Source organism: Stegodyphus dumicola, chromosome 10 (genome assembly GCF_044657685.1).
Source record: "Stegodyphus dumicola isolate Sdum_Otavi_A_Nest chromosome 10, ASM4465768v1".
In the NCBI taxonomy this organism is placed as follows: Eukaryota; Metazoa; Arthropoda; class Arachnida; order Araneae; family Eresidae; genus Stegodyphus; species Stegodyphus dumicola.
The window spans coordinates 168,943,911-168,965,006 of record NC_140777.1 but is presented as its reverse complement, the minus strand read 5'-3'; the positions used below and the strand labels follow the sequence as shown (position 1 = coordinate 168,965,006).

Sequence of the window (21,096 nt, the reverse complement as noted above, 5' to 3'; positions counted from 1 at the left end):
TAAATTTCGCACCAAATTTTACAAAATTTAATATCTAGGAGTAATATGAGTCTTAGAATCGAAATATGAAAAAAAAAAATCATATGTTATTTCAGAAAAAGTCCGATGTGTCAAAATACCTAACTTTGAACAATGCTTTATATAAATCTAATATATATCCTAAGTCGCGCTTCCGAGACATGAAACACGCAGTTTGAATTTTGTCAATCGACCCAGTAGAACGGGAGATATAGAACTGTCTCTCCCCCCTTTTTTTTTCCGCAGAGTACAAATGTAATGCAAGTATAAAATCCTTTTAAGACTCCTTGAATCTGAACATGAATCCTTTCTCGCCAATATATATTATTTGGCGCTCGTTTGTTTTTGAAGTTTAGGAGTTTCATTATGCAATACTGACACTAATTTATTCTCATACTTATTTTCTTTCCTAGTGCAATATAAATGGAAAGAAAGTTGAAATTATTGTGAAGAAAATTATCAACAATATGCCTTATAATCCAGAAAGTGTCATCAATCCACAGTGCTTGCAAAGCTTTTGTAATATTCCAGAATTGCAAGGATTTGATGAGTAAATATCGCATTAATTGGAAACTCAGCGAATAGATAAAAAATAAAGAAAGAAGATGTAATATTTATTTTTGCTATTTATTTTATTAATTTATATGAAATATGGAAATTTACGTATTTATGAACTTTCTTTGTATAACATGAAGTCTGATCTCTGAATGTAGTCTGGAGTTGCGAATTAAAAGCATCATGTTTGGAAACAGAAATAGGTATCTTTATTCATTAGACATGCAGAAATCGAAAGAATCACATTCAAGCCTTAGAAAGAAGCATACAATTATAATTTAATGTTATGTTATAAAAATATGGTTTTTAATTCTAAATTTTAATATTCTAATATACTCTAATATTTTATTATTTGTTACTGCTGTTCGCGCCTTATGTAAATTTTGATTTTGTTCTCTGAAAGAGGGCGCCTGCGAGCGCCGAACTACCTGTATATCTATTGTACGAACTTATTATTCACACTGTCTAATAAACGCAATAACGAACGTTTGTGTCTACTTTCCATCCGCTAACATGGTCCGTCGAGCCGGAGCAATTCTTTGGGTGATGTGTCAAGACAGTTTTTAACGTTCTGGTATGGGAGGACATTTCGTGCAAGGAAAACGGATTTATATTTTGTATGGATTGTGAAAACAGCGGCAGGAATATGGAGTCGATTTTAAAGCAAAAGCCAATCATTAAGGGTAAGTTGACTCGTTTAATTTCACAAGTAAATGGTTTAAAAAGTCAAGCAAATTCTTTTTCTGCCATTGAAGTATACGAAAATGATGCTGGTGCATTAGGTGTTGAAGTGAACTGTTTAAACGATAACATTCTTGGTACTTGTTCTGACGCAGAGTTTAGTAAATATGAAATAGAAATGAATGAACTATTTTCCAAACTGGATGCATTAAAAATTACTTTAAAGGAAGAATCATGAAAACTTAGAAATTCAGGCAAAGATATAATAAATGCTAATGCAAACGGCTTGAAACTTCCTCGCGTGGAATTGCCAGCGTTTACTTCTAATTATGTTGATTGGATATCATTTAGGGATTTATTTCTTGCCAGTGTTGGAAATAATAGTACATTAAGTGACAGTCAAAAATTGCAATATCTAAAGCTTTCTGTGAAAGGTGAAGCTGCTGTTTTACTACAATCAGTTCAAATATCAAACGCGAATTATGAAAAGGCATGGGAAGCGCTTACTGAACGTTATGAAAACGAAATAGAAATAATAAACGCAGCATTAAATAAATTAACTTCACAACCTGTTCTAAAACATGAATCAGCTTCAGGTTTGCGGAGATTAATTGATACAACACAACAGCGTATTGATACATTAAAAATCCTTAAACAGCCGGTAGAGCATTGGGATACTATGATTATTTTTCTGTTAAAAGGAAAACTTGATTATGGAAACACTAAAAGAGTGGACGATAGAGCATTCGAACAAGAAAATTTCTGCTTTCGCTGAATTCAAGCGTTTTATTTTAAACAGAGCGAATGCTATTGCCTCTTTGGCGAAGTGTCAGAGGGAGAAGGCAATTTTGCCTTCTGAAATTAAAACTCTGGGTTCAGGTAGCAGATACGCTTTTTCGTCCCAATTTGTGGCTAATGTGTGCGTTTATTGTAAGAGTAATTCTCATTCTCAGTTATTTAAATGTGATAGCTTTTTAGAACTCCCTATCAAAGAAAAATGGGATATTATTAAAAGGAATAAATTATGTGCTAATTGTTTGAAAGATAGTAAAACGCATCCCATTTTTAAATGTCGTGCAAGCATGTGTAAATATTGTTCGAAGCCACAAATTCAAATGATGAAAAATGTCATATACCCATGGAACACGGAACTTCTGCTATTAGTAGCAATAACGCCACGGTGTCTGTTACGCAAGCAGTTTTATTGCCTACTGCGGTTGTTTATGTTAAAGATATTAATGGCGATTTACAAAAATGCAGGATGCTAATTGATTCAGGTAGCCAGGGCTCATCTATTTGGGAGCACTGTGTAAATTTACTGCAGCTAAAGCGCACTAGTGCAAACATAAGTGTAAATGACCTGAGCTCGCAAAACATTGGAAAGGTTTCAGGTTCAGTTCAATTACAAGTAACGTCTCCATTTTATAAAAACGCAAGCATTTCGGTTAATGCATTAATTGTACCCAAGATCACGTGTGACCATCCTCAATATCAAGTTGATAGATCTGTTTTGACATCTTTCAAACATTTGTGGTTGGCAGATACAAATTGTTTCCAGCCTGGCCCAATAGATATTCTTTTAGGCGCAGATGTATTTGGCGAGATAATGCTTCATGGACGTTTAACTGTTCCGGGTCATTCGTTAACAGCCTTGGAATCAGTATTCGGCTGGGTCATTATCGGAAAGACTAAAAGTGTACCACAAACAATTGTATCTAATCATGCTAGTTGTACCAATTTCCAGCTCCAGCTTGAAAAATTTTGGAAATTGGAAGAAATTTCAGAGATAAAGCATTACACAGAAGAGGAGATTGAGTGTGAAAATCATTTCAAGCGGAATTTTTCTCGTGATTCAACAAGTAGATTTGTTGTTAAGTTTCCATTTCGTAGATCGGGAAATGAACTTGGGTCATCAAGGAATGTTGCTGTACATCGTTTACAAAGCATTGAGCGTCAATATAATAAGAATAAATCTCTTTCCAGTCAATATCACAAATTTATGAAGAACTATCAACAACTTGGTCATATGGAATTGATTCCTGAAAATGAAATTGATGTTCCAGCTAATTCTAGTTTCTACCTTCCACACCATTCAGTTCCGGATAAAAATGGTGATAAATTTCGAGTCGTATTTGATGGTTCTGCAAAATCTTCTAGCGGTATTTCTCTTAATGAGAAATTGATGGTTGGTCCACAGTTGCAGACTGATCTGACAACATTAATTATTCACAGAATAGAATCAGAATTCGCAGAATAGCTATAACTGCAGATATAGAGAAAATGTACAGACAAATTATACTAAAAGATGCAGACTTTCAGAGAATAGTCTGGCGCGATTCACTTTATAAACCAATTCAGGATTTTCGATTAACTAGGATTGCTTACGGTACTGCATCAGTTCCGTACCTTGCGGTAAGATGTATACAGCAGTTAGCCATAGATGAAGCAACTAATTTTCCTTTGGCTTCCAAGACATGTCTTAGGGACTTCTTGTTGATGATTTGATGTCCGGAGCCAGTTCAGTTACTGAAGCTATAGAATTACAAATGCAATTGAATCAGATGTTGTCACGTGCAGGATTTGTTCTAAGAAAATGGGCTTCTAACAGCAAAGAAGTCTTGAATTCAATTAATCCAGATTTGTGCTTATCAAATGTTTCTTTGAACATAGGCAATGATGATAATGTAAAAACGTTAGGTATCCTGTGGCATTCAGCTTCAGATATGTTTTTATTCAAAGTCAATTCATCATATCCTGAAGTCTTAACCAAACGAACATTACTTTCAATAATCGCAAAGACCTTTGACCCACTTGGATGGTTGGCACCGATCACGGTTCGGTATAAAGTAACCACGCAAAGATTGTGGAAACATCAGTTGCAGTGGGATGAAAAGGTTCCTCCAGATATTGAATGTGAGTAGAAACAACTTACGGAAGATATTTATTAAAAGTATCAAAATTTCACGATTCTTGTTGGTTGAATCATATAACCAGTTTCAACTGCACGGGTTTTGTGACGCCTCAGAGAAGGCCTACGCCGCTGCAATTTATTATCGTTCTGTGTTAGATACTGGACAAATCAAGGTTCAGTTGTTGATAGCCAAGACAAGAGTTGCACCACTAAAAACCATATCACTTCCCCGATTGGAATTTTTTGGAGCATTTCTGTTGACTAAATTGATGGATTTCACCTGTACAGCTTTAAATACTCCTATATCACAAGCTGTTTTCCATACTGATTCCACTATTGTATTAGTCTGGATAGGATCTCATGCAAGCCGATGGAAGACCTTCATCGCCAACAGAATAGCAAAAATCCAGACTTTATCTTCTCCTGTTCAGTGGCATCATCTGAGTGGAATTACTAATCCTGCTGATCTTGCAACTAGTGGTGTGTCATCATCAGCACTGGTTACTTCATTTTGACTACGTGGTCCAGATTTATTGTATAATTTATTTCCTTTTCAGCCAGTATTATCTGCGCCACTACTGAATGATTCTGTGCCAGAGCAAAGATGTGCTTTACAGGCAACAACTGCTGCCAGTCACCTGACAGACACTCATGATTTATTTTATAAATATTCTTCTCTCACCAAACTTAAACGTGTTATAGCATTATGTCTGAGGTTTGTAAATAACTGTAGAAATTCAAAAGATCAGGTAAATGGACTTTTAAAAACTAGTGAATTAACTAAAGCTATGCATGTGTTCATTAAATTAATGCAATATGCTGAATTTAAAAATGAAATTAACACTTTAAGCAGAAATCAATCATTATCTTGTACAAGCAAAATTTTATCTTTAAAACCATTTTTAGTTAATTCAGGTATTCTCAGGGTGGGCGGTCGCTTGCGACATGCAAACCCTACATATGGCTTTACGCATCCCATTTTGCTTCCAAGTAGGCACATTTTAACACATCTCATTGTTAGACATTACCATGAAATACTTTTGCATAAGGGTCCACAACTTATGCAATCTTGCATTCAAGAACAATATTGGATCATAAATGGTAGAACTGTTATCAGAGATTTAGTTAGGAAATGTATAAAGTTTTGCAAAATTAGAGCATCACTAATCAATTGTCACTAATCAATTGGTGAGCGATTTGCCGTCTAGTCGCGTTTTCCCTGCTCCTGCGTTTTTGCTCTGTGGAGTGGATTACGCAGGTTCTTTTCAAATTAAAGAAAATAAGGGTCGTGGCTCTAGGTCATTCAAAGGCATATATAGCTCTATTTGTTTGTTCTACGACAAGAGCTATTCACTTAGAATTAGTGACTGATCTTTCAGCAGATGCTTTTATTGCAGCTCTTAAGAAGTTCATTTCCCGCAGAGGCAAAAGCAGTGATATATATAGTGATTGCGATTCCAGTTTTGTTGGAGCAAAACGCAAACTCATAGAATTTGAAGGGCTTGCTAGAGCTGCAACTTTTAACCAAAACGTTAGTAGATATTTGGTTGATAATGGCATTAAATGGCATATAAACGTTCCAGGTGCGCCACATATGGGTGGACTCTGATAAGCTGGCATAAAATCAACAAAATACCATTTAAAACGAGTAGCTGACGAGGCGAGATTGACATATGAAGAATTTAAAACATTTCTCACATAAATGGAAGCTTGTTTGAACTCGAGACCTTTAACACGTTTATCTAATGATCCAAATGACTTATCAGCGTTGACGCCTGGTCATTTTCTTATTGGTAGATCATTAACAAGTATTCTTGAACCAAATTACATTGAAGTTTCCCATCTCACTAGATGGCAACATATTCAAAAAATGGTTCAACAATTTTGGAAGCGTTGGCACAAAGAATATCTGTGTGGATTACAACAAAGACCAAAATGGCTTTTGCCAACTAAAAATCTTCAAGTTAATGATCTGTGTCTCATAAAGGAAGATAACTTACCTCCAACTAAATGGAAAATGTGTAGAATTACTCAATTGCATTCTGGTATTGATAATATTGTTAGGGTTGTGACTATTAAGACTTCCGATGTCATGGTCAAAAGAAATATTACAAAATTGTGTCCATTGCCAATTTGAGTTTTAATTCATGTATTATAAATTAAGTATTATATCACGATTTTAATATTGTATTGTGTTTTAACCACTGAATTTTTAACCACTGAATGTTGAAATAGTATTTTAAGTTGGGCGGCATGTTCGCGCCTTATGTAAAATTGGATTTTGTTCTCTGCAAGAGGGCGCCTGCGAGCGCCGAACTACCTGTATGTCTATTGTACGAACTTGTTCTTCTGACTGCCAATAAACGCAATAACGAACTTTAGTGTCTACTTTCCATGAACTAACAAATGCCTCGTTAATTATTTTATTTATATGGAGAAAATGTTGTTATCTTACATTAATTTTAAATCATAACGTCATACCTATTAACCTGAAGTGTCAAAGGGTTTTGTTTCCTGGTTGGGTAATAAAAACATTATTTACGAATTGGTTGTTGCTTGGAAAGAACGAACTAATTTCTTCAATATTAAAATGTTTTCATACATTTTCTTTGGACGGGTAGCATAGTTTTGCACGTTATATTACGTGTATCTAGTTGGTCTCATTTACGACCTATAGGAGAGCTTTGATTAATTTCCTTTTGGTACTAAAACAGAAAATTTAAGAATATGTGTGGTATCCGTTAGTTCAACGCAGCCACCAGTGGACATCACGTATGCGCCTGCGGCGAGAGGGAGGCGAAAGACGATGATGATAGATGTTGATTTCACGCGAAGGTGGTAACAAAAGAACTTTGTTAAAATAGCAAGCGCTGTGTAGCTATTTGAAATACTTAAAGTCATGCAGAACGGTACTGTTATTTAATTCAAATCTTTAGCTTTTCTATTAATATTATTCATTAAATGTATGTGGTGTGGAAGTGTTATTTTCTTAAGGATATCATCTTCAACTCCCCACACACAAACCTGAAATAAATGGGATATGTATTTTCGTTTACGGAATTCCTTTTGCATAATCATAATGATTTCTGATTATAGAAAACTCTTGATAACTATAATGTATAGAGGAATTTATTGAAAATTAATCTAATTAGTACTGGATGCACAATTCCTAATTTACAGGAAATAGTAAATATTGAACAAAAAGGATTATTTGAAACATGGCAAAGCAGCGTAATTCAATGAGAAGTATTCGTAAAGGTTAATAAGTTGCCTCTCCATTCTCGAGAAGATTCATTCTCTAATCCTCATTGAAATCCGTCCAACGTTCCATTTCAACTGCTCAGTTCTTAAAATAAGCTCTCTGATTCTTCTGTTGAGTTGGCTGATTCTTATATGAGCTGCTTCATTCTCAGGGTGAATTGTCAAATTCTGAATCTGAGTTCCGAACTGCTCGAGACTAGCTACTTCATAATCGAAGCGAGCTAATTGATAATCGAGATGAGGTGTTTTCTTTTCATATTTTTCATATTTGTCTGCTTGAACGACTCTAGCTATTTCATAGTCGATGTTAGATACTTCATTATCTAGGTGATCTATTTTTTTCCGGATGGAGCGCTCCAGAACTGTGGAATATTCTTCCTGTGGGTCCGATGTGCAAAGGTTTTGCTTAGGCTTGCAAACATATTGGTAGGCAGAGAGATTGAAATTTAAAAGCAGATTCCTGCTAAGTAAGCAATCCTCATTTCCTTCACAGTCGGTCAGTATATCTCTGTCGTATAAGCACTCGGTGCCTTCGTCACAGTTGCAGCTATGAAAAGAAATATTAACGCAATTACAATAATGCAAAAAAAGGATTTTTTTTCAAAGAAGATAAGATTCCAAGCAAACATAGACACAGCCTCATTATACAACAGGGTGATTCATAACTAAGGACCAAAAATTTTAATGAAAAGTTTTGATGGGTTAAGGTGGTAGTAGTGGCGGTGGTGGTGATGGTAGTAAATTTTATGGCGCAACAACCTGGAGAGATTATAAGCGCCAGACACATGCTAATTACAGATATTTCACAATTAAATGCACGCAAGAATTACGTACAGTTATAAGGTATTTCTCTTAGCAAGCCTTCGTGGTGTAATGGTCAGCACACTCGGCGCGTATCAAGAGGTCCGAGGTTCGTGTCCCGGCGAGGACATTGCTTATTTTTCATCACTCCTGCTGCGAATTAGCCCAATATCTCTACAGTAGCGCCCGAACAAAAAAAGGTACTGGATGATGATTCCCCACCACCAGGCTTTGGCGACTGGGTCCCCTAATCTCCAGTCGCTCTTTAAAAGGGGGAGTTTATAAGGTATTTCTTCTGCCTTCTTAGCATGCCTTCGTGGTATAATGGTCAGCACATTCGGCGCGTATTCGAGAGGTCCGAGGTTCGAGTCCCGGCGAGGGTATTGCTCATTTTTCGCTTCTTCTGCTTCTAAATAACCTAATCCCTCTACAAGGTCATTAAGTAAGTCATGTTTTAAGTAAGTTAATAAAAAAAGAAAAGTCTGAAAGGGCTCAGATTTTAATTGTCGCCCAAAAGGGTTTGTTAATGTTTTTCTACGCTCTCTGAGCTCGCCGTCTACCAGTCTGCTGTTGCATTCCCTGCTTCTAATCAATTTCTTCTTGTCTTTTTAGCTTTGTTATTAAGCCTCATTTTCTTCGCACTTACGCCATATACAATTCCACAGCAAAATCACAAAAATTTTAATTGCAGAATATGTTTAGAATTCCCTATTTAATGTTTAGTGTTGCCATACGTTTCTCTATTTTTTTCGAATTTATCATATCAATGTACATTTTTTTAGTGAAATGGCTTACAAACATTTTTCTTGTCTTTTCATTATTAACGTTTCAAGTGTTAAATTTATTAATTAAATATCATGTTCTTACGCCATATAAAATTCCGTTGACTAGCAAAATCCCAAAATATTTAAAAACACATATCTTTAGAATTTCCAGCAGACAGTCTCGGGAGCTGCAGACAACAATGTTTTAATCCGTACATTGTTACCAATGCTCGCTTTCTAATCATCGAGTTTGTTAAAAATTCTTTAAAGGTTTACAAAATATGAAGTATAAAATTCAAAATTCGGCCTTCCAGACGTGCAAATCGAGTAAAGGACTACGTTGTTCAAAATTTGAAGGCCCTAGGTATTGCCGTTTTTAGAGAGTGCTTGAAACATACATACGTTCATACAGTTTCTTCATTATTTAAATTTCTTTAAAAGTAATACAGGGTGATATTATTTCGTGGCAACAATTTTAAAAGTGATTCGGACATTTAAAATGATACACTTCCAAATCCCGTGTAGAGACCAATAGCCGATTCTAGCTAAAGCCTTTTGGTCGAAAATGATGGGGGCAGTTCTTTATCTAATATTCTGCTGGGCCGTTTGAGGTTATTCAGCTTGCGTTTTTCATGTCTTAAAATCGTAACATAGGATATAGATTAGATTTATATATAGCATTGTTTTAACATAAGTATACTTTAACACAAAACTGGGCTTTTTCTGAAATGATATACCGATTTTTGACCATAATTCGATCCTGTGCTTCAAATTATATCAATGTGAGGTTATGAAACCAAAATGCTGATTCTGGAATTTAAATTTTGCTGTTTGTAGCTGGCGAGAAATGCGTAGATATTTTAAATGAACAGTTATCTGATTTCCTAGATGATATCACAATGATAATCGTCATATTTCGAATTAAATAACTAGACATGGCACTTCAGTGGAATAACCACCAAGATCACCGGACTTAAAACCACTCTATTGTTTTCTCTGTGGTGATTTAGTTTGGTTTATTTGATTACGGAAAAGCCTCCAGGGTTTTCTTCCTAAGGGAAGGGATACCTTTGTGGAGGACTTTCTAAGGCAATCTGGCTTGTATACACATTACACATGGAGAAAACCACGAAAACGCCCATTCAGCCTGTCCCTTCGCGGGATTTGAACCTTCGGGGTGTTTTAGAAGCTAATATTTCTTAAAAAGAATAAAGAAATGGTATAGTCCTGCTCAGTCATATGTTAACGACGAGTATATGTGCAGCAACTACTATTATGTAACAGACAGCTCAAGAATATTTCATTTTATAGACATAGTCTGTGTAATTATATGTAGCAATTGAGGGCAGACATTTTAAAAGAATATTAAACTAAAATCATTGGAATATGTCCACCAGCGGCCGAGCGGTAAAAGAGCTGAAAAGTGGCAATTCGGTCCGGGGTTCGAGTCCCGGCGAAAGGGCTGGCTGCATGGTTGTTTTCGTGGTTTTCCCCATGTGTAACGTGGATACGAGCCAGTTTCCCTTAAAAGGACCTCCACGGGGCATCATTCCCTTTCCGTGTAGTGCCTAAGGGCGGAGCGCGTAAAGAGTGAAAAAAAAAATCATTGGATTAGTGGAACCTTTGTTTTATTATCTACGAATATTACATTTTATGATTTTATTTCGAACTGAAAAAGAGTCTGAGTTTCTTAATTTCATGACATACTTATTTATTTATTGTTACTGTGTCCTTGCAATTATTTTGTTGGACTGATTTTTTAATGCTGATTTTAATATCTGATCTTACAAAGAGTTATTTCTTTTAATTTCTGAAAACCAAAATTGTGATTACTGATCAGTAAAAAATATCGTTCCCGCCTTCTTAGCATGTCTTTGTAGCGTGGTGGTCTGCAGGCTGAGCGTGCATTCCAGAGGTCCGTGGTTCGATTCTCAGCGAGGGCGTTGCTCATTTTTCTTTACTCCTGCTTCCAAAAAATACCTAATGTCTGTACAGTGGGGCCCGAACTAAAAGGGTGGTGAATGATGATTCTCCACACCCAAGATTTGGCGATGGGTACCCTAAACCCCAGTAGCCAGTTAAAAGGACGCGTATATAAGGTATTTCTCCCTTAGCGTGCCTCCGTGGTGTAGTGGTCTGCACACTGGAGGCGTATTCCAGAGGTCCGTGGTTCGATTTCCGGCAAAGGCGTTGCTCATTTTTCACATCTCCTGCTTCCAAAATAACCTAATGTCTCTATAACTTTATTAACTCAAGATATTCACAGATGGCGCCAACTCGTGCTTAACAAAGCCAACAATTTTGGCTTAACGGAGAAGGTAACAAGTAACCTAAAATGGAATAGAATTAAGTTACTCTAACTGCTTTTCACAAGTCACTTAAGGGATATCAAAAACCCCTGTACCGACAATGTTAACTTGGCCATTTTTGATGTATCTTTTTTTCAAAATCTGCTATAGATAAACGCTTGAAATTTTTTGTGTAATTAAAGTATACCTATCTGATTGAAAAGAGCGTTTGAAACATTTTGAATTTTAGAGTAATTTACAAAATATTTTGTTAAGCATAGTAAAATTTAGCACTTTTTCACAAAAAAAAAAAAAAAAAAAAAAAAAAAAAAAAAAAAAAAAAAACTCATTTCAGAGTAAATATTAGGAAACCTAATAAATAAGCCATAAAAATTTTTAGATACCTGTGTGATTCCTAAGAACAAAAGTTTGGAGACAAACTTTTTTCATGTAAAAATCCTCATATATCAAATCGTTCGATGACAAATTAAAACTAGATTCTTTACAGTTCTAATTTTCACAAAGACTAAAGAATGGTGTTTTTAGAAGATGAAAGTGTAGAGAACTTGAAAATGCAAAAATCCGAAATCAACATTTTTTGAAGAATTTTGAATTCCAACACCCCTTAACGCGCAGGCAGGTCTTGATTCGTAAAAACAAGACTAATGGTTAAAGCGCTCAACGCCACAGAAATTTAATTATTAGTATACAACAGTAACCGATGGTAAGGATAACAAAGTGGCAATCAGGCAGGCAGAACACGTTCTCTCTCTAAATTCACCTTCCAAAACCTTCCCTTGATTACTAACTTCTTTCTACTTCATTTGAATACACGCGCCCTAATTCACATTATGACAAGAAAGCATGAGGTGAAAGCCAGAGAAATATGAAATTTGCTTCAAAATAAAACTAACTGTTAAATAACTTAAATAAATCCCCACACTTTTGTTTTCTCGAATCGAAATAACTAACACAATCCTTTTCTCAGGACCTACTCTATTCGTTAGATCTGTTGCAAAACTAATAGCATATTGCCCGATAAATAAAGATTAAGCTAGTTTTTAATGTCTATGAATATCAAAGCCGATTTTAATAAAGCAACATATGCTTAAAGAAGAAAAGATTGTGGTTTTTAATATATTCTATTTTAAGATGAAACCCAATGGAGTCCAGTGCAATATTGTCAGTTTAGGTATTGGAGATTTCAGTAACATTAATATATCGCATAAATCTCTGACGCGACTAAATAACAAAGTTGAATATGAACTTACGTTGTATTTAATACTCGAATATATTTTCTATCATCGACATTGTACGTAATCAAGGCGCATCTTCCGTTATGGTCAATACAGGTTCTTCTTGGTCTGTTCTGGAAAATTCATTGAAAAAGGATTATTCTCTAAAGATGTTTTTAAATAAAAAACGTACACTGCGAAAAAAAAGGGGGGGGGAGGGTTTAGGGGCAGTTCTATATCTTCCAGTTAAGGTTTTTGTGCCTTTAGTAAATCTGCAAGCAATATTTGTACAATTATGAACAATTTAAAAACCTGTTTAAGTGCGGTTAAGCCTAATCTTTAAATAACATGGTGGACATGTTTGTTTACATTTGAAACAGCAGAATAGTAGATTTGTTGCCAATCTAGAGAGACTAAACCTTGCAACAACAAAGATAACGCCTTCATTTATTATTGCGAATTAAATCATGCTTAATCCTTTCTGGAATTTTTTCGAGGCAATAAGTGTTTATGATTTATTTCGTGGAAAATCGAATACCTGTAAAGGCATAATTGTTTTCTCACGTTTCTATCACTAAGAGCCTAATGGGCCTTATACATGCTAGAGAAATTTTGTTAGGAAATATATTTCCTTAAGAGGTTTTCCAATCCATAAAATATTTTTCATTCTGGTTAATGACTTTTGGCATTTTCCTTTGCTATCAGCTTTTCAAGAACTTGTTTTCAGTTTATTTTCATGCGTTTTTAGATAGATTGCCTCAATGGCTTCGTTTTATGTTATTGAGTTAGAACACTCTCGAACTGTCCTCAGTTGCTATCACATAGACACATGTCTCGCTTTTTTTTTCATCGTTTGCTCTTCTGTTTGCAGCTGAAAAGAAAGATGCAGTTTAGCATTTCAAAGTTTACAAATTTACTCATATTCCGCCTCTTCGTTTTACTTATCTCTCAGTTTAACATTGAAGTATGCCTGGCTTAAGGAATCTTAAGATTTATTAGTTTTATCTTAAGATTTATTAGTTCCATTGACTTCCATACTAATTAAATGTTTAATTTTCCTGCGAATGTTTCATGAACGCCTTTTAATATAATTGTACACTGCGAAGAAAGAGGGGAACAGTTCTATATCTCCCGTTCTACTGACAAAATTCAAATTGCGTTTTTCATGTCTCGAAAGCGAGACATAGGATATATATTAGATTTATATATATCATTGTTCTAACATAGATATTTTGACACAAAATCGGACTTTTTTTTTTTTTTTAAATAACGCACCAATTTTTTTCCATATTTCGGTTCTACGACTCAAATTATGCTTGGATATTAAATTTTGTAAAATTTGGTACGAAATTTACGGAGAAATTCAAAAATTTATCTTGGTGCAATTTTTTCAGTTTACGCCAAGAATATTCACTTGGCGAACTTCCTAATATATGGTAACGAATTTTCCTTTCAAACCTCCTTCCATTATGCCGGAGAAGGAAAAAAGTCACTTCGTTCCTACTTTCAAATAATTTTAGCAAATTGTATAAACTACCTTTGATGTTTTATCGCTTTCAACAAATATGCCAAAATTCAAAACTCGCCATATATAAATTTGCGCATATCTTCGGAAATTTTGAATACAAAGCTGTAACTTTTTGCAGGTATGCTAAGAAATACGTCTTTCTTAAGATAATCGTAGATTTTTATAGATTTGTAGTAAATTTTATATATTCAAAATGTTTCTTCTAAAATGCATAAAAATTATTTAAAAATACTAATTTTAAAAATAAATCATAAAAAAGTGCGGATTTTATTTGGAATGAACCTGAATTTCGAAATGTGAAAGGAAGAATCAAATAAGTTTAATAAAAAAAGAGAGATTAATAAATACATTATATGTCAAACTCAACATTGAGGAGCTAATTTTAAGAGCTAATTTTACAATCTACTCGTGCGATTTTTACAAAACTTGATAGTTTTACTTAATTTGAGTCGTAAAATTGAAATATGGTAAAAAATTGGTATATTATTTCAGAAAATGTCATATTTTGTGTTAAAATACATATATTAAAACAATGCTATATATAAATCTAATACATATCCTAAGTAGCGCTTTCGAGACATGAAAAACGCAAGTTGAATTTTGTCGATCTGTCCAGTAGAACGGGAGATATAGAATTGTACCATTTTTTTTTTGTGAGCTCTGTACCTAGAATTTAGTAGCTCTATTAAGAATGTTTCCAAAGTTACGACTGACTACATCGACGTCAGATATAGGAAAGTTTTAACTATTAGTTAAAACAAACTATAAATTAATTTTTCTGAACGATATTTCAGGCACATCCAGGAGTTAAAGAAGAATGAACAAGATTTTTCTCCTGTACTTCCTTCTAAAGCAAATGATAAACAATATTAAAGTAAGTGACTGGAAGACAAATTAGTTTTCATAGCAAATCTCTGAAAAGACTTCTGGTCATGTAAGCCATCTGAATGTTCACTTTACAGTCTAATATTCACTTGAAATTGTTCCTGTCCGATTGCTGAAGGTTGCCAAAACATTTAGTTTTCACAAAAATGTTTGATTTAACTTGTTTCCGCCCTCCCCTTAAACTAAAGCATTAGACAGGATTATTTTATTCCCTAATCACTCCTTTAAAAGAATAAGAAAATGTAAAACCTAGGCTTAATTAGATGGAAATTGCTCAAGAGTTTCCCATCAGTATACCTTCACGATAAAAATTAAAAACAGTTTTCTGTACAATTTTACTTTTCAGCTTCCTTGCATAGTCAAACTCTGCTAATTCATGATATTCCTATTGTTAACGAAAGCTAGAAAAGTTGCAGCAGTTAAATAATTGATAGAGCTCCGGTGAACGTTACGTTCTTAACTCTTTGCGGAACAGTGTGTCCGGTCTGGACACACCTAAAAATGTTCTTCTGTACGCACAGAAAAATTGAATGAAAAATTATTTATAGGTTACAATAAGTAACTCTGAACCTTCTTTATTTATAGTAGATAGCGTCTCAACACAAACCAGTCCATATATATTAGCCATGTTTAGTTTTTTAAGACCTTCATTTTTCAAAGAAATCTTCCAGATTTTTTTAAGGTATAAAAGGAATTAATTGAAAAGAAATTTCTATGTTATTTTCTTGGCTGTATGCTAATAACATTATTCTATATTAGTTTTAAGTTTTGACCTTGAAATCTTGCGTAAAATCAAACGGCGAACCCTAGTTGTGCCCAGACTGGGCTCACCGATAACCTAGGACAACTGAGAGTCTGTATTCTTTGTTTCTCCGCATCTCATCGGTCAGTTCATTGACAAAAATGCTCGTTTCAGCACTCTTTTCGAAGCTCTATTCAATCAGTGTGCCCACGTTGGGCACACTGATTGAATAGAGCTTCGAAATAAGTGAAGTACACAAGTAAAATTTTGTGAAGATGGCACTTATCTTTTAATTCTGTGAGTGTGCCCACGTTGAGCACACCCACAGAATTAAAAGATAAGTGCCATCTTCACAAAATTTTACTTGTGTACTTCTCTAGGCCTAATTAGACTGCCTACTTTTTTTTTTTTTTTTAATCAAAACTCCGACTTTAAAAGGTAGCGTGCCGGAAAGGGATAATGACATTCTTAAAACGGGAGAAAGCAAACAATATGAAACTGTTCTTATATTCTGAACAACCTGTTCCAAACAGAGAAAAGTTTGCAGGGATTATTTGAAGGTAATGAACGATATGACAATAAATTAAGAGAATTTAACTAGTCCACAGAAACATCGAAAAGTTAAATTTATCAAGATTTTAAAAACATTAAAAGCATGCGAAAGCAAAGATAACAAGTTCACGTTTTTCCTCAAAAGAACCCTGTAGAATGCATCTTCCTTTTTATGATGGTATTCAGCTATTCTGACAAAGGATTTAACTTACTGTATGCAATTGTAAATTCTTTTATTTTCAATTGCTTTATCGAGGCAAGAAAACAAGCATATTCTCTTCAAATTAACTGCCGCGTAGTCTGGCAATATAACTCTGACTGGAGTTATTACAAAATGGTAGCACATTCTTATGCTTCCATTTTGCAATAGTTCGTATGTGAATTTTAATTTGCCCTTAGGTCTATCTATCCAACGGACTAAAATATTTTAACGTAACAGACATAAAGTGCTTCCATTCATTGAAATCGTGCAGACAAATCGCGCGCTAGCCAATTAACTGAATTAATTTAAGAGGCGAAATTAGGCAATTTTACTATTAATTAAAGATTTTCGTTAAAGAAAGAAACATATTTGCGAAAGCCCAGCTGCGATGAGATAGCTTCCCCGCATGTTAGGGTTGCCAGAAAATAGTAGGGAAAGGTAGGATTGCCCTATTTAGCACAAAATTGCCCATTTGGTGATATTTGTCGAAAATTGGCGATATTGTTGCGAATTGCGCAGCTGCGGTGAGATAGCTTCCCCTAAAGTGGCGTGTTAGGGTTGCCAGAAAGTGGAAAGAAAAGACAGGGCTGCCAGATCTGGCACAAAATCCTCCATTTGGCTACAAAATTGGCGATATGCCATAGACGGAACAAGAACGTTCTAGAACGCATTTTAAAGCGGTTTTCTCGAGAATATTCTCGAAGGTAGGTTAAGGCTATAAATACCCCACCTGTCTTGGGTGTAATGTGCGTATTGAGTACAGGTATGAGCTTGAGAGCGATCGACCGAGTCGGGAGCTGTACTTCAGTGCTGTGCTTTGCCGTGAAGTTGTCTTCACAGGTTGACCGATAGCATAGATTTGAATCTTTCATTTCGCGATACCACTCAAATCATACCTCTCTAAATGTAAATGTTTAGCATTATAATTCAATTACATTTAAGTACAACAGCGATTTGAATATTTTATTATGAATATTCTAAAACGAAATTTCATGAATATCTCCCAATATTGCAAGGATGAAATATTTAACAACAAAAGTAGAGGCAGAGCTAAGTACAGGCAGAGCTAAGTTTTAAAATTTTAATTTACTTGTTGTTTACACCAAAGTCTAAAAAAATTCAATATTTTGAATAAACTGCGACTGTGGATACAAAAGAATTAAGATTTATGCTACCATAACTCGCTTGATTATATAGCAATTTTGTTATCTTCAAAGTGCACATCAATGGAAGTACTTGATTAACGTTAACAGATTTTTTCAAATGTTCTGGTTATGAAGTTATAAACTCCCAAGAAGGCTTTTGTTGCTTTATTTGAAATACGCTAGCAGACGGAAAATTTTGGACCTAAATAATTGAATTTTCCTCCCTCTCCTATTTAAAAAAAAAAAAAAAAAAAAAAAAAAAAAGGCGATCTTTGCTGTAGAACCATGCAGGAGTATGTCTTTAAGTTATAACAGAAATACATTTAAGGAAATCACAATATCATACTTACATTCAATTCTATTCTCAACGGCAACGGTCTAGTAAAATCTAAGTCTCGCATGAGGTAAGCTTGTGCAAAGACAAATTTGCCTAGAATGATTAGGACAGGCAGAGATAAAGTAAGCTTCATCATGGAAAACCTGAAAAAGAAATGGATTGTGAAAATAGATACTTAAGCTAGTTCACATGATGGCTATATGCATAAGTTGTAGAGTCATTAGGTTATTTTGAAGCAGAAGGCGTAAAACATGTGCAATGACTTTGTAGAGACATTAGGATATTTAGAAGCAGAAGAAGTGAAAAATGAGTAATGCCCTCGCGGGAACTCGAACCTCGGACCTGTCGAATACGCGCCAAATGTGCTAACCATTGTACTACGAAGGCATGCTAAGAAGGTGGTAGAAATACCTTGTATACTCCCTCTTTTAAAGGGTGACTGGGGATTAGGGAACCCAATCGCCAAATCCTGGTGGTGGAGAATCATCATCCACCACCTTTTTTAGCCCGGGCGCCACTGTAGATGCATTAGGTTAGTTTAATGCTAGAGACGTGAAAAATCAGCAGTGTCCTCGCCGGGACTCGAATCTCGGACCTCTCGAATACGCGCCGAGTGTGCTGACCATTACACCTCGAAGGCATGATAAGAAGGCGGGAGAAATACCTTATAATCTCGCCAGGATTTGAACTTCGACCTTTCGAATATGCTTCCAATTACACCACAAAGACATGCAGAAAGGAAGGAAAAAAAAAAAAAAAAAAAAACCTTATATACGCTCCTTTTTAAAGAACGACTGGGAATTAGGGGATTTACTCCCCAAATCCTCGTGGTGACGAATTATCATGTACCGCCTTTTAGTTTGGGCGCCACTCGTAGAGTCGTTTGGATTTTCTCTTAATCAGGGGCTATGAGAAATGGAGCCTCGGCGGCACTCGAACCCTAGACCTCTCGAATACGTGTCAAGTATGCTTCCAATTAGTTCGCGAAGGCATGCAAAAAGAAGGGAAAATTAACTTTTAAAGTAAGCCGCTGAAGACACATAGTGCTTTCTGCTTGATTTGTATATATTAGAATATAAGGAATAATAGAACAAGCATATTTCAATTCCATCTTTCAATGGAATAGGTAATAGTTTTCTTCTAAAATATTTTTATATTTAAAAATGTTTCATTTTAATTCATTTTAAATATGGATGGTCAGAAAGAATATGTTCTTAAGGCAGCAGCTCTCAATTTTCACCAATACTTTCCTCTGGATAAAAGTATTTAATTAAAAAAAAATGTTTAAATTTATAATTTTTTTAATATTTATATTCCTTTTATTTTATAAAAACAAAAAGACTGTTTCCTTTAAATTTCATATTAAAACCCTATTTTCAGTCAAAATTTGAATTTAGCTATCTGAATACTAGAACGTTCACTTTTGCAAAATCTTTAAAAAATTTTAATTTACAAGATGCAAGTTTCTTAGTCAAGATAACTGCAGTGAACATTTTTAGCTGTATAATAATGTCTTTCGAACGCTTGCTAAACTCTTTCCAACTCTTTATAATCCATTTCTTTAGAATCCATTTAAATTTTCACATTTTAAAATGTTAGCTTTCCACAACATGTTTCATTCCACAACACATTTAATAAGTTTCGCACTTTTCAAAATTTCTCTTTTCATGAGTATTTCGTAATTAAAAATTAGTATTATCTTTTTATTTCCTACGAGATTATCAAATCAAACTTAAATTTTAAATACATATATATATGTAATGAATTTTGTGGAAATTTGATGTTTCTTTTCAGTGTATGTAGAGCGACAGAGTTGCATAGATTCATAAGACTTTTAATGGAGAAAGAAAAGCTTACAGACCTGGCATAGATAGCAAGACACAATTTATTTCTGGACACTTAATTCTTGCGCCACATCTTCTCAGTCACACATCATTTTGGCTGTGACAAGCACCCGCACATTTTATACAAGTTATCACATCTTTACTCAATGGATGAAGCGGAGACATGAGTAGCATACGTTGCTTAGTGAAAGTAAGGCAGGAAAGTGAGTGCGCATTTCACAAAAGGGATATTTATAGAGTTGATTTCTTTGTTTATATTTTGAACGGGGTTTGGAAAAGAAATGACCGCATTGCAGAATTAATAAGAGGATATAATGAGGATTAGTTTTCCGATGATATTCTTTAGATTCATATATTAGTAGTTTTTAAGAGAAAAAGGGGACGTAGCTAAATTAAAATAACTACTAATAAATTAAAGATATTTGTTTTCTTTTATATTTCATGTGACGATGGCCTAAATGTTGATGAAATGGCGATCAGGATTTTCAAGGATAATAAGAATTCTTAATTGATTCTTAGGAAACGTACAATCAGAGTGTTGATGATAACTGCTTCGAACTTAGTTCTGAACACCGCTTTCCCCTTTTTTTTTATTTCTCTTTTAGATTTTCCATTTCAGATGCTAATGATGCTGCTGCTGTACTTTAAAGATAATGGTTACGGATGTATGGAATTGATGGCAATGACGATATCCTGAGACCAGCATTCTCGAAGTCGAAGATGTGGAAAATGGCGATACCAGATGGATCTTTTGATTTGGATTTCACTCTCTACATATAATAAAAGAAAGAGTCTGTCTGTGTCTGTATCTTTCGTTCGCCCTGCGCGTAAGCTAATAGACTCACAGCTACGAAATTTTGTACATAGGTGAATCTAGACAAGAGCCAGTGCACCTCGAAGCGATTTTTTTCGAAATTCGAATTAGAATTGTTTGTATTTTATGTTTTGTGACGAAACCGCGTCATTTTGAGACATAATGGGCTACAGGAAAGCGAGATTTTACTCTACACACTCCATTTTCACATCGTCATGAAACCTAGGCACTTAGCTATTTTACGAACTTAAAATAAATTTCGTGTTTCAATAAATCGATTTAATACGAATTTATTTAACAAAGTGAGCTTAACAAATTTTCAACGGGATTTTTTTTGAAAAAGTTTATTTTTAAAAATGTACAATTTATTTTTCTTTGATTTTTGGACACGTTAAACTTTCATCCTTGTGACTACTTTTACAAAAAGAATTCTGGAAAAATGATAATATTTTATATTAATTTTTTTTTAAATGGAGCTTCCGAGTACACTTCTCACATCTCACATCTTTAAAAATGTGATTTTGGCAACAATT

At 34.6% G+C, this 21,096-nt stretch overlaps 2 protein-coding genes across 12 annotated transcripts in view; one reads left to right on the top strand and one right to left on the bottom strand.

The window, feature by feature from the left end:
• LOC118201025 (acetoacetyl-CoA synthetase-like) overlaps positions 1-1,058 on the top strand; it is a 74,363-nt gene extending 73,305 nt beyond the window's left edge. For 9 of the 10 annotated variants that reach the window (XM_085825850.1, XM_085825849.1, XM_085825847.1 and 6 more), the window contains one exon: positions 432-1,058. In XM_085825850.1, coding sequence (XP_085681976.1) covers positions 432-572 — 141 coding nt within the window. In that variant the 3' untranslated portion in view covers positions 573-1,058. The remainder of the gene's footprint in view (positions 1-431) is intronic. The other variant, XM_085825851.1, reaches the window with a different exon arrangement.
• A 6,233-nt stretch (positions 1,059-7,291) lies between these two features.
• Positions 7,292-21,096, bottom strand: part of LOC118194190 (uncharacterized) — a 33,032-nt gene continuing 19,227 nt past the window's right edge. For both annotated transcript variants that reach the window (XM_085826124.1, XM_085826125.1), the window contains exons 2-4: positions 17,919-18,048; positions 12,551-12,648; positions 7,292-7,973 (exon numbers count right to left, since the gene is read on the bottom strand). In XM_085826124.1, coding sequence (XP_085682250.1) covers positions 7,457-7,973; positions 12,551-12,648; positions 17,919-18,041 — 738 coding nt within the window. In that variant the 5' untranslated portion in view covers positions 18,042-18,048 and the 3' untranslated portion in view covers positions 7,292-7,456. The remainder of the gene's footprint in view (positions 7,974-12,550; positions 12,649-17,918; positions 18,049-21,096) is intronic.